A 13517-nucleotide genomic window follows, 5' to 3' on the forward strand; every position below is an offset into this window, starting at 1 on the left:
TCAAATACAGTGGACCCTTGTCTTATGCAGAGGATTTGGCGCACTCATGATGTCGCAAGAGCGACGCAACGTGCGGATGCTATGCGTCCATCACGTCATAATGACGGCACCCATGTAGACAGGGCGCTGCCATTTTGACGCTGCCAGTACGTACTAGGCTAACCCTAGGGTTAGGGAGCATCTGAATGGTGTGCGTTCCCTAACTCTACCGCCGCTGCCGCCATGCTATATTTTGCTGGTATGTATCGTGCCTTAATTACTTTTACTTGTGAGGGCAGAAAAATAGCCTTTGGGTCTGTGTGTGCAATCCACCTTTTTTAAAAACACTGTAAGCTAAAAAAAAAGGCTGAAAAGTTTAGCGGATAGATGCTAACTCCATAAAAATCACTCACTCTGATACCTACTCAGATGCCTTACCTCTTCCTCAAATGTCATTGCAGCTTAAATGAAAGAAAGGAATTATGAGAAGATCATGGAGTGCATTAGAGTTCTAGCATTGTATAGAATTTAATAGAGGTTCCCTATTTCAGGCCTTTAAAGGTCAAGTAGACCCAAACAAACAAAACCACAGCTGCAGTCTTTCTCATTTTAGATGCTTTGATCTGGCAGGCCTAATACAGACTTTGGTTTGAGAAACTTCAGGATTGCTTTCCTACAAATGTCTGCGAGGAATCTATTCATATTTGTGGTATTGTACTAGAGCAGTGATGGTGAACCTTTTGCAGACCAAATGCTCAAAGTGCAACCCATACCCCACTTATTTATTGCTAAGTGCCATGCCCCTCTGGCTTTCTAGTAATGAAGTCTGGCAAACTCTGTGCTAGGGCAACAGCATGTGTGCCCACAGAGAAGGCTCTGAGTGCCACCTCTGGCATGTGTGCCATAGGTTTGCTACCACTGCACTAGAGTAAAGCTGCAGTGGTATGGCTAATGAAGGCTTTACTTTTACATTTATTTTACAGTCAGAGTTCATGACATATAGGACTGACAATCAGGAATTCTGTCTAAATTCCAAATGAAAGTATTGATTTCAGTTAACCTAGCTATATATTTGAGAGCCAGTGTGATATAGTGGTGTAGTGGTTTGAGCATTGGACTACAACTCTGGAAACCAGGGTTAGAATCCACTAGGTGACTTTAGACAAGTCACACTCTCTTAGCTTCAGAGCAAGACAAAGGCAAACCCCCTCTGAACAAATCTTGTCAAGAAAACCCTGTTTTAGGGTTGCCTTAGGGTTGCTGAAACAACAACAATCTTAGATCTACTATTGCATATTGCTTTTGTGTAGTAAATAAAATAAGCAGTTATGGGGAAATCTATTCTTTCAGACCCAAATGATTTTGGTGGATACACCCAAGAGATCTCCCCTACCTTCATAACACTGATATGAAATCGAACAGAAAGTCATTGTGATATACTGTATCAAATAGACTCTAAGGCAATAACCCCATAGGCCCATGTGTTCATCAGGCTGTTTCCCCTTAATTGGGAAATGCTGTCCATGTGTGTAATGTCTTGTTGGCCTGCAGAATATTAAGGAAATATTCATAAAACCCTGAGTTATGAGATAATGAAATGATCATCTTCAAAGTAAATGCATTCTCTGATTCTTCAGAGTGTCTTTAAATTTAATCTCTATTATATTCACTCCTTTAAATCTTAAGAGAATACTCTGTTTTGGCTTTCGATTCATAGCCATTCAACACTCAGGTTCTGTGCGAAGCTGAAGAAACCTAATGAATAATGTCTGAAGAGCATCACAAAGCATACTCTGTCATTGTTCAGCAACTGTTTATAAATGCAATGAAAACCTTTCCAGCTGATAAAACACATAGCCTAATGGTTGAATGGTGTTTGTCTTTTTTTGAAACACATTTAACATGTGATAGTGCTAAGTGCTTATCATTTTAGGCAGAATGAATTAATCACTTTCAAACATTTACACCATGCAATTAGATACTCATGCACTCCAATGAACTCACTTCAATTTTTGTATCTTTTTATTTAATTCTTTATATTATTGTTAATTTATAGAATAATTCAAATTAAATAGAAAGTAACATCATACAATATTTTTAAATGTTTAAATGTAATTCTACCATTTGTATCTCTATGCTATCAGTTAGGGATCATTTAGATTTTAAAAATCTTTTTATTCTAGGTTAAAACATATACTTAAATAAGATGTTTGATTCTGTTGGCATACAAAGAACCACAGATAAAGGGGATCAATGATACTGATTTTTTTAAAAAAAGCCCACATTCATTATAATGGCGGGATACAAACCGCCGCTTTGCGGTGTTCCCCCGCCAGCGCCATTTGCTCCGTGCGGGAGCTGCAGCAGCCAAACCGCGCGGCTCCCGCGTGGAGCAAAAAAGAAGCTCCATTTCGGAGCTTCTTTCCACGGCGCACTGATGACATCGCGAAGCGCCAAGGGCGCATTCGTGATGTCATTAGTGCCGCGACACGTCTGGACGCTATGTGTCCAGTACGTAAAGATGGCGGCGCCCATGTGGAAGGGGCGCCGCCATCTTGTACGTATTGTATACGTACTAGGGTTAGGGGGGTGCGGAAGCACCGCCCCTTCCTAACCCTAGTACGTATACAATACGTACTATATGGCAGTTTGTATCCCGCCATCGTCTACTTGCCTTACTGCTTAATAAAGATACATTTAAAGGCTTACTAATACATTTGAAGGATTCCTAATACAGCATAGCTCCCCCTCCCCCTGCAGTTTACTACTAAGCAAAATGCTATACATGTAAATAGGGAAGAGTATAAGCAAAGAGCTAGTGTAATGATAATCTGTTTCTGTAACCTGAAATAATTTTTGTTTTCAGGTGGAGCTGAGAACTAGTCTTTCAAGTCAGTATGTAATTCGCACACAGCCCACAAATACCTGCCTATCCACACTTGAATGTGCAGCTGTTGCCCTTGCCATCATGGAAAAAAATGAGAGTATTAAAGAGGTAGGTAACTCTAAAGTCATTTACTTTGCTAACAGAATGATGGGGATGGTGCAATGCAGTTTTAATGAACAGGACTGTATTTATTGAACCAAGAACGCAAAACTCTTTAGAAATGCTAATGTCACTTCAAAGAATCTAGCTGAAGGAAGCAATATCTTCATATCTTATACTTTCTTGCATAGCCTGCTTCTACATTTCCTTAAAGTAGCCATGTAACAATTTCTGCTACTCCACTTTTGTCATGGTATGCTTCATCCCATACCTGTGATAGACTCCCAGAAGCTCCTCTTTTGGTACTGTGTAGTGTGGATCTTCCAGTATGACCTAGAGCTCAAGCTGTTGTGAAATCCATTTTCCTAGCTTTCAATTGCACTGTAGCTCTTGCAACATAACTAGCTAAGTGATGAAAAGATAGGAAATTATTTCAAATAGCAGTAAAGGGGAGATGGAAACATTTCAAAGAAAGCATCAGTGATGTGACCTAATCCAAAAATGTTCAGGTACAGGAGACAAGCTGAGAAAAATTTGGAATATATATGATGAAATATCACTGATCTTCTGAATGAGTATGAAGGTTGTATACATCCTATTATAAAGGATTGTGTTTTTAATTACTATTTAAATTGTTCCTAAAAACCTAGTGGATTTAGAATAGCAATGAACTGAAGGTGGAAAATCACAGTGTTATTTAGTTTCATTTCTGTAACAAATAAATGCTCATCTTATTGTAAAATACTTGGACTGCAAATGTCTCATGCACAAAGAAATCAAAAGTGCAATTATAAAAATGTGTATATTTCAACCAGGATAGATTTTACTGTCTTTCAATTGCTGTCTCCCTAAATATACTGTAAAAGAGATTTGCCTTTTTTAAAAAAGATAATTCTAGTAATCTAGAGTATACATGTCAGTAATTACAGCATAATGTTCAGGGCAAATTGTAAAAAGATATGTAGCACTGTGGAACAGAATGAATATACTTTAATCAAAATTAGGCATGGTGGTTTCCATTTAATTAATCTCCCCTCCCACACATACTCAATTCATTTCAGATGCACATAGGATCAAAGTCAAATATTGGTGCCTCTGTCAGTCTTCACCATCTTTGGATCCCAGATTAATATGGACTATAACTCCCCTTATCCTCATCTAGTGTGACCCATGGTCATGGCTGTTGGAAGTTGATTTTGGGGTTGTGCATACAGGGCAAAAAGCCCATGTTCCCTCTGGCCTCATGTCGCTCCTTACTTTCCTCCTGCATCTCTGCTACTGAGCAGATCCTTGTCGCAGCATCTTATGTGAAAACTGCACCCACATGGCTAGGCGCTCCATTTTCACATCAGGCATGGTAACAGGAACCTGTCACTAGCAGAGATGTAAGGGGAAGGTAAGGAGTTCACAGTAGTAGTGGGCTAGTGTGGGGGCGGGCATGTAAACACCCATCCATGGCCATGTCAGCCTGGGAACTGACCTTGGTTAGCAAGGGCCAAGCCCATGCTTTCCTGGCACGTCTGCTCAGGTCCTTCGTAAGTTAAAGTTTTGATTCTGATTCCATTGTTATGCTTATAAACAACAATGAAGTTAATTTTCTTCTCTCTGTGCTAAGAATTTGTGTTAAATGGGGTTTGATTAGCTTAAATCGTAGCAGCCACTCTAGGTATAATGCTGATAATTAATGCGTCAGTTAAAACAACGTGTGCTGCTTAAAATATCTGTCTGCTTTAAAAGAGATGGAGAGGTTATGGGTGCATGTCATTCACAATGCCATTTTGAGGCCCTGAAGGTCCCTCTCCCCTTGGCACCCCTATTGTTTTTCACAAAAAACATCTTCAAATGCCTTAGGGACTGGGAGGCACTTTTATTATATGAGGAGGCTGTTTTAGACCCAGAAGAGAACCTTTTTTTCAAACAAGACGTAAAACTAGAAATTAAACATAAGGATGTGGGCAGTGTTTTTGCTTATTTTTAAAAAGTCCTCCACAGTCCCTGGTAGCTCAGGGTGTGACCATCCAGGTCCTCATGGGGGGATCAGTACATGTAAAGTGAATCAGGGTCATATGTGTTGCATCAAATTAGGCCTTTGATACTTCTTCCAGGGACTGTTGGCAACAGGGGAGTGTTGCTGGATTTTAGAAAGTATGGGTCTCTTTTTCTGCCTACTTGCAAAGTTTGATAGGTTTATTTTTCTTATATATAATAACATTTCATATGTAACTAGAAATTCTTTGTACTGAAATAGCGGAAATGTTTATAAGTGTTTAAAGTATCAAAAACATATTCAAAGGCATGATCAACTCCTAAATATGAGATGTTGCTTATCCAGTATAAACAAAACAATTAACAGTCCTGTCTAGAAATCAGTTCTGGTTTGCTACTCTAGAAAGATGACTCGAGCAACCCTTGAAGTGAGTTTGAAGAATAAAATATACTTGTAAACCCATCCCAATAACTTTAAGCCTTTCTCTCATCTCAAAAGTGTAACCCACTCGGTTACTTAGATCTACTAATCAGCTTAAAACTGCCAAATGTCATTACAAGAACTTGGAACATGACAGCCGGGAAGTCTAAGTTTATTCTACTAGGTCAAAGAATAACATGAAGGCATTAGCCTTTGCTTTCCAAGTGATCCCACTAGTCTGTGATGGAAGACTCTGTCAAGAATTTAAAATAGCTTCTGTGCACTTTGCCTCGTGTCCATAACACTGGAAATTACATAGTCATTAGCATTTTGTGAGAGAATCCTAGTAGATTACAATATAATATAAAACTCATTTCTCATGGTGGTTGTTTTTTTTTTAAAGAATAAATAGGATGTCTGAAAATGTCTTGAATTTTTTGGTGGGTTGATAGTCATGTAACATTGTAACAAATATTGTCTTGGTAACGCAGCTTTCTGGAAACAATTCCTTTAATGTTACCATATTTATTTTTTGATTTGATTTGATTTGATTTATATCCCACCCTTCTTCCAAATGGGGCTCAAAGCAGGTCACGGTATCATGAGATCAACATGAAACACTTGCATAGGACACATTACTTTACATTTGTAATTGTTTATGTATTCAGAATATAACAATTGAGGGCACTGTCTAGTAGCCTCTCATTTAAGGTATTTCCTTTTGCAGCTTGGAAAGATAATGAGAAGCAGCTTACCGTACATTTTAAGTGATATTCCATCCTTGTTCTTTATTTTTTTAAAAAAAATTAAACTTATCTAAACATTAATGTTTATGTTACATGTATATATCTACCAATCTTAGACATAGGTGAAAAAATAGTACTTTATAGATCTTGGAAAGTTATTTAAGAAGAATGTATATAATGACATGCTGTCACTCCATAACTCAGAAGTTGCAAAATGATGCTCTAGAAGATAATTAATTCTTATTAAAAGAAACTTTCCACATTGGATTGGCTTTAATGCAGTACATTTTCCTGCAGCATTTTACAGGGCAATTATTTTTAAGAGGAAGGTTATATTTTTAAAAAAGGATTGTTTGAAAAGTCTTGCCAAAATTCAGGAGAAAATTATGATGTTGATTGATTAAGTCTGTATTATTATCTGCCATATTGCAGCTATGCAGACAGGGAATGAGGCCGAAAGAATCATAGAATCATAGAGCTAGAAGAGACCACCAGGGTCATCCAATACAACTTCTTGCCATGAAGGAATACATAATAAAAACACTTCTGACAGATGACCATCCAGACCTCCTAAGAAAGAGATTTCACCAGTATGCAAGGCAGTGTGTTCTACTGTTGAACAACTCTTACTAACAGGATGTTCTTCCTAATGGTTAGGTGGAATCTCTTTTCCTGTAGTTTGAATCCAGTGATTCATGTCCTAGTGCATTAGAAAAAAAGGCTGCTCTATTTGCAATATGACATCCCTTCAACTATTTAAGCAAGGCTATCATGTCACTCCTTAACCTTCTCTTCTCCAGGCTAAAATTACGCAGCTTACTAAATTGTTCCTCATAGGGTATGGTTTCCAGACCTTTCACCACCTTGGTCACCTCCTCTGGACACACTCCAGCTCAGGGGTAGGCAACCTACGGCCCGCGGGCCGCATCCGGCCCGCCGAGGCCTTCCCACCGGCCCCTGCACAGTCCTGCTGCCCCGCCGATCGCCCCCGTTTTCGCGCCGCTCCAGGCGCCATTTTGTTTTTCAAAATGGCGGCCAAAGTCTCGCGTGACCTCAGGATGGCAAAGGTCACACGAGATTTCACCGCCATTTTGAAAAACAAATTGGCAGCGGCCCATCTAGGAGGCCTGGTGCAGCCCCTGGAGCACTCCAACAGGGCTCTAGGGGCTGCAGTGGGCCTACAGCAGGCTCCAGCTCTCCCTCTGCCCTCCTCCTCCTCCTCCCTAAGAGCAGGGAAAGGAGGAGGAGGCAGAAGTAGTGCAGAGCCAGGGAGAAAGGGAGCCAGGGCTGCAGCCACAGCCACAGGTTGGTTCATTGGGGGAGGGGGTGAGCTGAAGCAAAATCCCCTCTCAGCACCTTGTGGCTTTTGGGTTGAGACTGTGCATGCTTGCTGCCTGTTATTTTGAATTGCATTTTAGTAATTTCCATGCTTGTAACTTGATTATTATTATTATTATTATTATTAGTTGCCCTGGGTGTTCTATCTGCAAACTTCCCTCTCATCACCTTGTGGCTTTTGGGTTGAGACAGTGTGCATGCTTGCTGCCTTTAATTTTGAATTGCATTTTAGTAGTTTCCATGCTTGTAACTATTATTATTATTTTCACTTGCCCTGTGTTCTATGTGCAAAATCCCCTCTCAATGAGAAAAAGGAGGAGGAGGAGGAGGAGAAAGAGGAGGAGGAGGAGGAGTGTGACTTTCCAAAGTGCATTTCTGTGTATTTTTGGTGCATTTATTGCTGAAAGGTCTGCTGTAACAATGATAGTAGTGATGATGATGATGATGATGATGATGATGATGATGCTTCGGTGGAAGCTCTGCCCCCGGCATGTGGCTCCACCCCCGGAGGGTGGAAGCTACCCCCGACATGTGGCCCCGTCCCCGGAGGGTGGAAGCTCCACACCCCCCCGCTTCGGGCCCCCCAGTTGTCTGAGGGACAGCAACCTGGCCCCCGGCTCAAAAAGGTTGCCTACCTCTGCTCTAGCTTGTAAAGATCCTTCTTGAATTATGGTGCCCAGAACTGGATAGAATATTCCAGATGAGATCTGACCAATGGAGTGGTACCATTACTTCCCTCATTATAGATGCTAATATTGATTCAGCCTAGAATTGCATTGGCTTTTTTAGCTGCCACATCACATTGTGGACTCATGTTCAGCCTGTGGTCCACTAAGACTCCTAGATCCCCTTTTCATGTAATTCCCTGTCTTTTCTATGGTTAGTTCATGACAAGAGTTGAGATTTGAACTGATCTCATCGTGGTGGGTGCTCTCGCTTCCTCCCATGCTGCAGCCAACTGGATTTCCAAATATGGTATGGCTAGGCCTCCACAACAGAGTTGCCTTTCAGGCTACCCAACACAGCGTCCCATTTAGTATTAAATTGATATCACAATTGAGAGGGGTGATTGGGGGCCTGACCTTTGGGTAACAGTGAAGCTATTATGAAATAGGATGTAGCCTTCAAAACTATATCCTTTCCACAGCATGAAATAGTTTATAATGGAAACAAAGTAATTAGTGTTTTAAACTCTGTTTAGGAATTCACTTCAGCATGCATAAGGCTTAAATTAGATGGTGGGGACATCATGACATTAGATAATATACTAGTTAGACCTTTGCATGTTGCATGATTTTGCAAGAAAGTTCTGTAACCATGTTCTGCTGAATGCAGTTACAAAGCTCCTAAAAGCAGGAACCCAACTCTATCAGGATTCCCAGTTACAGGAGTTCTGTAACCAAATTCAGCTATCATATTCCATTTCAGATGTTGACATTCAATGTGCAACAATTTAACTTACTTCTAGATACTCAGCACATTGGTTGGTTGGATCTACATGCTCAGAAATATAAAAAGTATTTCAGCATTCAGTATTAAATAGTCTTAGCCTTTTGCATGTTCAAGCAACCTCTTAAACAGAATTGTAGTCAACTGATGTTAGTCTAACAAGATGTTACCCTTATTGTATAACTGAATGGTTGCACCAAATAATCTTTAGCTATTCTTAGCAGCTTCTGGACTGAAAATTAAGTTGCATTAATATAGAATTTAGATCTTTCTTGCAAAATCAATTCAATACTTTGCTCTTCATGTCCTTTAGTCTTTGCAGTTTGGATTGGTAGTTTTGTGTACTTCACCTATTCTTTTTGAACAAGCCACTTTTACCTAGCAGCATTACATCATGTTAAGGGCAGACCAAGGTGAGCTCCTAGAAATGACAAAAATCAAAATGGCATATTCCCTCTCACTCATTCGTGAAATGTAATAATATAACAACAGAGAAGAGCATGGGAATGAGATCTGTAGTTACATTAAATGGTATGCTTGGGATCTTTTTATATAAAATACAATATATATATATATGAGATACAAAAAAATTATGGAATACATAATTGATACATAGCTAAATCATGCTTACTTGAATATGAGTTCCTCAGAAAGTAGTTCTACTTCCAAGTAATATGTTCAGATCATTTTCTTTTATGTAACTGCAAGACTGTGAATGCTAGATACAATAATATCTGAGGATTATATATAAAATCATCTGAAGCTTATATATAAAGGCATTTTCTTTTTCTTCTTGTTCACAGACTATACTCCGTCCTCTTCAAGCCTTGTGTGCTTTTCAGCTTCAGCATGGTGCTCAAGTCCATCACAGCAAGGAACATCTTCTTAAAAATGGTTTATACAACAAGCCAATGCCAAAAAATAAACGCAAGCTCAGGAAAATGGAACTTCTAGTGAATAATGTTAAAATTTAGCAGTGTCATGTAGATTTAGTATTAAAAGTTTTTTTAAAATGCCTTTTAGCTAATGAAATGGAGTTTTGTGTGGATGTAATCCAACCAACCATCTTTTATAATGGCACACATTCCAATGGCGGCTTGCCCAGGAGTTCAAGTATAATCCAAAACTAGACAGCCTGGATCTTTGCCTTAGAGAAAGGGATAAACAAGAGGTGTCATTTCCCTTTCACCTCATGTTTATCAATCTGTGATCTGTGTAACAGGCATCTTTAGTTTTTATTATGGGGAGGCTTTGGGCTTTCCTGCAGAAGTAGCATACATTTTAGGAACATTAGCCCAATGAGAAGGATTCAGAATGAGAACAGAATATTCTCATTCAGGGATCTTGCTTTGATTTATAATGAAAGTGAGACTTAAACTATAATTTGAATATTTTTTCTTGTAACTTGTTATTTTAATCAAACATTTGAAGAGACATAAGAATAGTCTTCACACTAAAGGAAGAATGAGGTTGCAAAAGATAGTTTACCAATAAATGTGATAAATGCTTCTGAAAATAGCTTTGTATATATGGAAGTCATTATACACGACAGAAATATAGTAGAATTTTATTAGTATTAGGTATAGTAAACAGGAGAGGCATGTATCTCCAGAATGTACAATAGATGTAAGCCAGTGAGCTAAGGCTGGTTGGCTTGACTGGAACTTGCTGTGGTGAACATCTGCAGTAGGGGAAAGAACTAAAAAGATGTGGAAACCCAACTACCTCCATTCACAGTCTTCTGTAGGTCAGTTGTCCCTGAAACCACTCTGTCCACAGAAGACTCCAGGTGAGGGAATTTGCCCCCTAAAACATTTATATCCTCACTCCTTCTGTGAGTGTGAACCATATAACTTTTCAGTCTAAAAGTAGTGCATCTATATTATTCAAAATGATCCAAAATTAACACCAGGCTCAAAGGGATTCAGTTGTGAGTATATTGAGTACTAGACTTCAGATTGTCTGTTTTCAGTACCATTGGTGGAAACACAAGAATTAGGATGATTTGGTTTCTCAATTAACCTTTTTAACAATGGTATATTGGAGGTAGGGTTAGTACAATGAGTTGCAAGCTTATTTTAAAGTAATGCCAATAGTGATGGAAAGTCTGGCTTTTAAATAACAAACCCTGGGATTTTCAGGGTTTAGCCATTCTATAGCTAATATTGTGAATTTTGTGTGCTCACACTCTTCTGAACCATGGCCCTGACTTTGTTTCTGCTTTAGATTGTTCTTAGTGAAAGTACTTTCAGAAAACTGAACAGCAAAATCTTGGATAAGGATGTGTTTTAAAGAAACAAATGAACACAGCCTGTATTCTGAATATTGAACATTTTGTGGGAAAAGATGTTGTGACAATAACACATGGCTGAGTATTTGTCTACATATATGGACATATGTTCTATATATTCAGAATACAGGGTGTGGGTAACTAGACAATACCAGTACCAATACCAAGAGAATATCAGTTCAAGTAAAAGCTGCTAATGCTGACCTAAAACATTCCTACTGTAGATGTGCTCAAGCTCTTGTTCTGTGAAACCAATAGCAAATAAGCTTTGTACATATTAATGGAGAAAGTTTTCAGTTCCTTTGATGAATTTTTTTTGTACGTCATATTGAGCGATATTACTGTTTAACACCATTATTTTGTTACGAAGGCTATCTTCAGTACCATGAAGGCTAATCTTTTTTCTTTAATAAAAACATTCTTTTAAGTTCTGAGGATAAGAGAGAAATCTAATACCCTTAATTCACAAACAATTGAAAGAGAATGAGTTGGAATTAGTAATCAAAGAAACCTTTCAGTTATAATCCTATAACATGTATTTTTAATTCAAAATAGATTAAAGTGGCACATTTATGAAAAAGGTCTTTCATTTCCTGTAAACCATTGTACAGTCATCCTAATACAAAAGTGTGTTTCTTTATTATTACTCAGAATAATGTTTGGCTTTATAAAAGCAGAATAATGTTTGGCAGTTCAGTATTTTAATTCTGTTGAAAATTTGATTGTTCCGAGATGATGCTGATCTTCTGTTTGCCATATATTGTATGGCTGAACCAGTTTCTTCATTTTACATAGAATTCTAAAGCTTAATTCTGTTTTATCTTTATGCGTATTAGAAATATTGTACACTGGTTGCCCTTATTTTTTAAATAAATTAAGAGAACTGTTTTTCAGAATAGATGTTATAAAAACAATTGTTAACTGTTATCTTTATTGTACAATTTTTGTAAAGAAAATTACTAAAAATTCACATTTTTACAAATAGTTAAATTTATTTCTCTATTTTGGAATTAAACTAATTATTTCCCCCCAAATAATAAAACAGGACGTTCTTTTCAAATAATGGGCGAAGGGGGTGTTGCAATCTGTTTATGCATTCTGTTTCAGATCTGTGTTACATACTGTTGGAAAATTCTTTTAAGAAAAAGCAGATGCTTATATTGTGTTCTCCAAGAGCCTCATGACTTTATAAAAACAGAGGTAATTTACCATGCTTGATGTAGCCTCTGTAGTGAAAATAACACAAGAATCTAGGCTAAGGTTCTATATGCACTAATCTAGGCATATTCACCCATTGAATTCAGTTGGGGACATACTTATGATTAGATATGTATAGGATCATGTTCTTAAAAGCATTTGATTAGCTTAATCACTTGGCAGTATGCTTGTTGAGTTCTAGGTGGTTCATCTGTTGGCATTTACCAAAAAGATTATATTTCTTTACTGAGGTCAAGCTAGGTGAACATGCAGAAGACTTGCAGAGGCTTCCAGTTTCCTGTTAACATCCCAGTGTGACCACTGCTTGTGCACTCATAGGAAATATATACAGTGGGTGTGGAACCACGACCTAAATCTTATTCAATGCTAGTGGAGTGAAAATCCTCACTGGTACAGTTGTGGTGGATTACATAATTTGGGTTAGATAGTCAGTTGCAACTGATTGTACATCTGTATGCACAGTTGTGCAACAATTTACCGAACTGTTTGTGCAATAAAAAGCATATTGGATATTGCCCTTGCGCTTACTCTGAAAATGTCCAACAGCTATCACCGTGTGCCTTTCTCTGGCTCAGTGATGGAATCAGAACCATAGTCTTTATCTATATATGGCACAAATCATGCACATGGTGTATGCAGTTGTGTTAAATCATTTATCCTACTATCTGGGATTCAGATTTGAAATACATTGTTTTCTAATAATCTCTGGTAGTTTTGTTTTGAATTGGTACTTATTTTGATATTGAATTTTCCTGTATCATTTATTATACACAGAGTTCAAGCAGGGATTTTGCAGTATTTTTGTTGAAATTTTTATTCAAATAAATTTTTCCTTTTAAGAAGTCTGGATTTTTTATTGATCAAAATATGTTTAGCATTTGTGGCTTGTCTGAGTGTTGAGTGAAGTTTTAAGACCTTAATTTGATTTTAATCTTGATTTATCAAGATGTCAGAAGAAACAGTCCAAGTGAAATGGAGTTGAGTTGACCTGGAACAAGTGACACAGATCTGACATGGGGCAAAGGCCTTGCCTTGGACAGGGCTAGAGGCACTGATTTAGTTAGAATTCAGGAACATAGTTAAACATTCTATGAGATAAAAGCA

The 13517-nt window shown here is 38.1% G+C and overlaps 1 protein-coding gene across 1 annotated transcript in view; it reads left to right on the forward strand.

The window, feature by feature from the left end:
• The window catches only part of DTWD2 (DTW motif tRNA-uridine aminocarboxypropyltransferase 2), a 111417-nt gene extending 98162 nt beyond the window's left edge, over nucleotides 1-13255 (forward strand). The window contains exons 5-6 of the mRNA XM_089491887.1: nucleotides 2846-2974; nucleotides 9709-13255. Of these exons, the coding sequence (XP_089348013.1) occupies nucleotides 2846-2974; nucleotides 9709-9879 (300 nt within the window). The 3' untranslated portion in view covers nucleotides 9880-13255. The remainder of the gene's footprint in view (nucleotides 1-2845; nucleotides 2975-9708) is intronic.
• The last annotated feature ends 262 nt before the right edge of the window (nucleotides 13256-13517 follow it).

Source organism: Sceloporus occidentalis, unplaced genomic scaffold, assembly GCF_023333645.1.
Source record: "Sceloporus occidentalis isolate IW3139 unplaced genomic scaffold, rSceOcc1.0.p SCAF_1, whole genome shotgun sequence".
Lineage (NCBI taxonomy): Eukaryota > Metazoa > Chordata > Lepidosauria > Squamata > Phrynosomatidae > Sceloporus > Sceloporus occidentalis.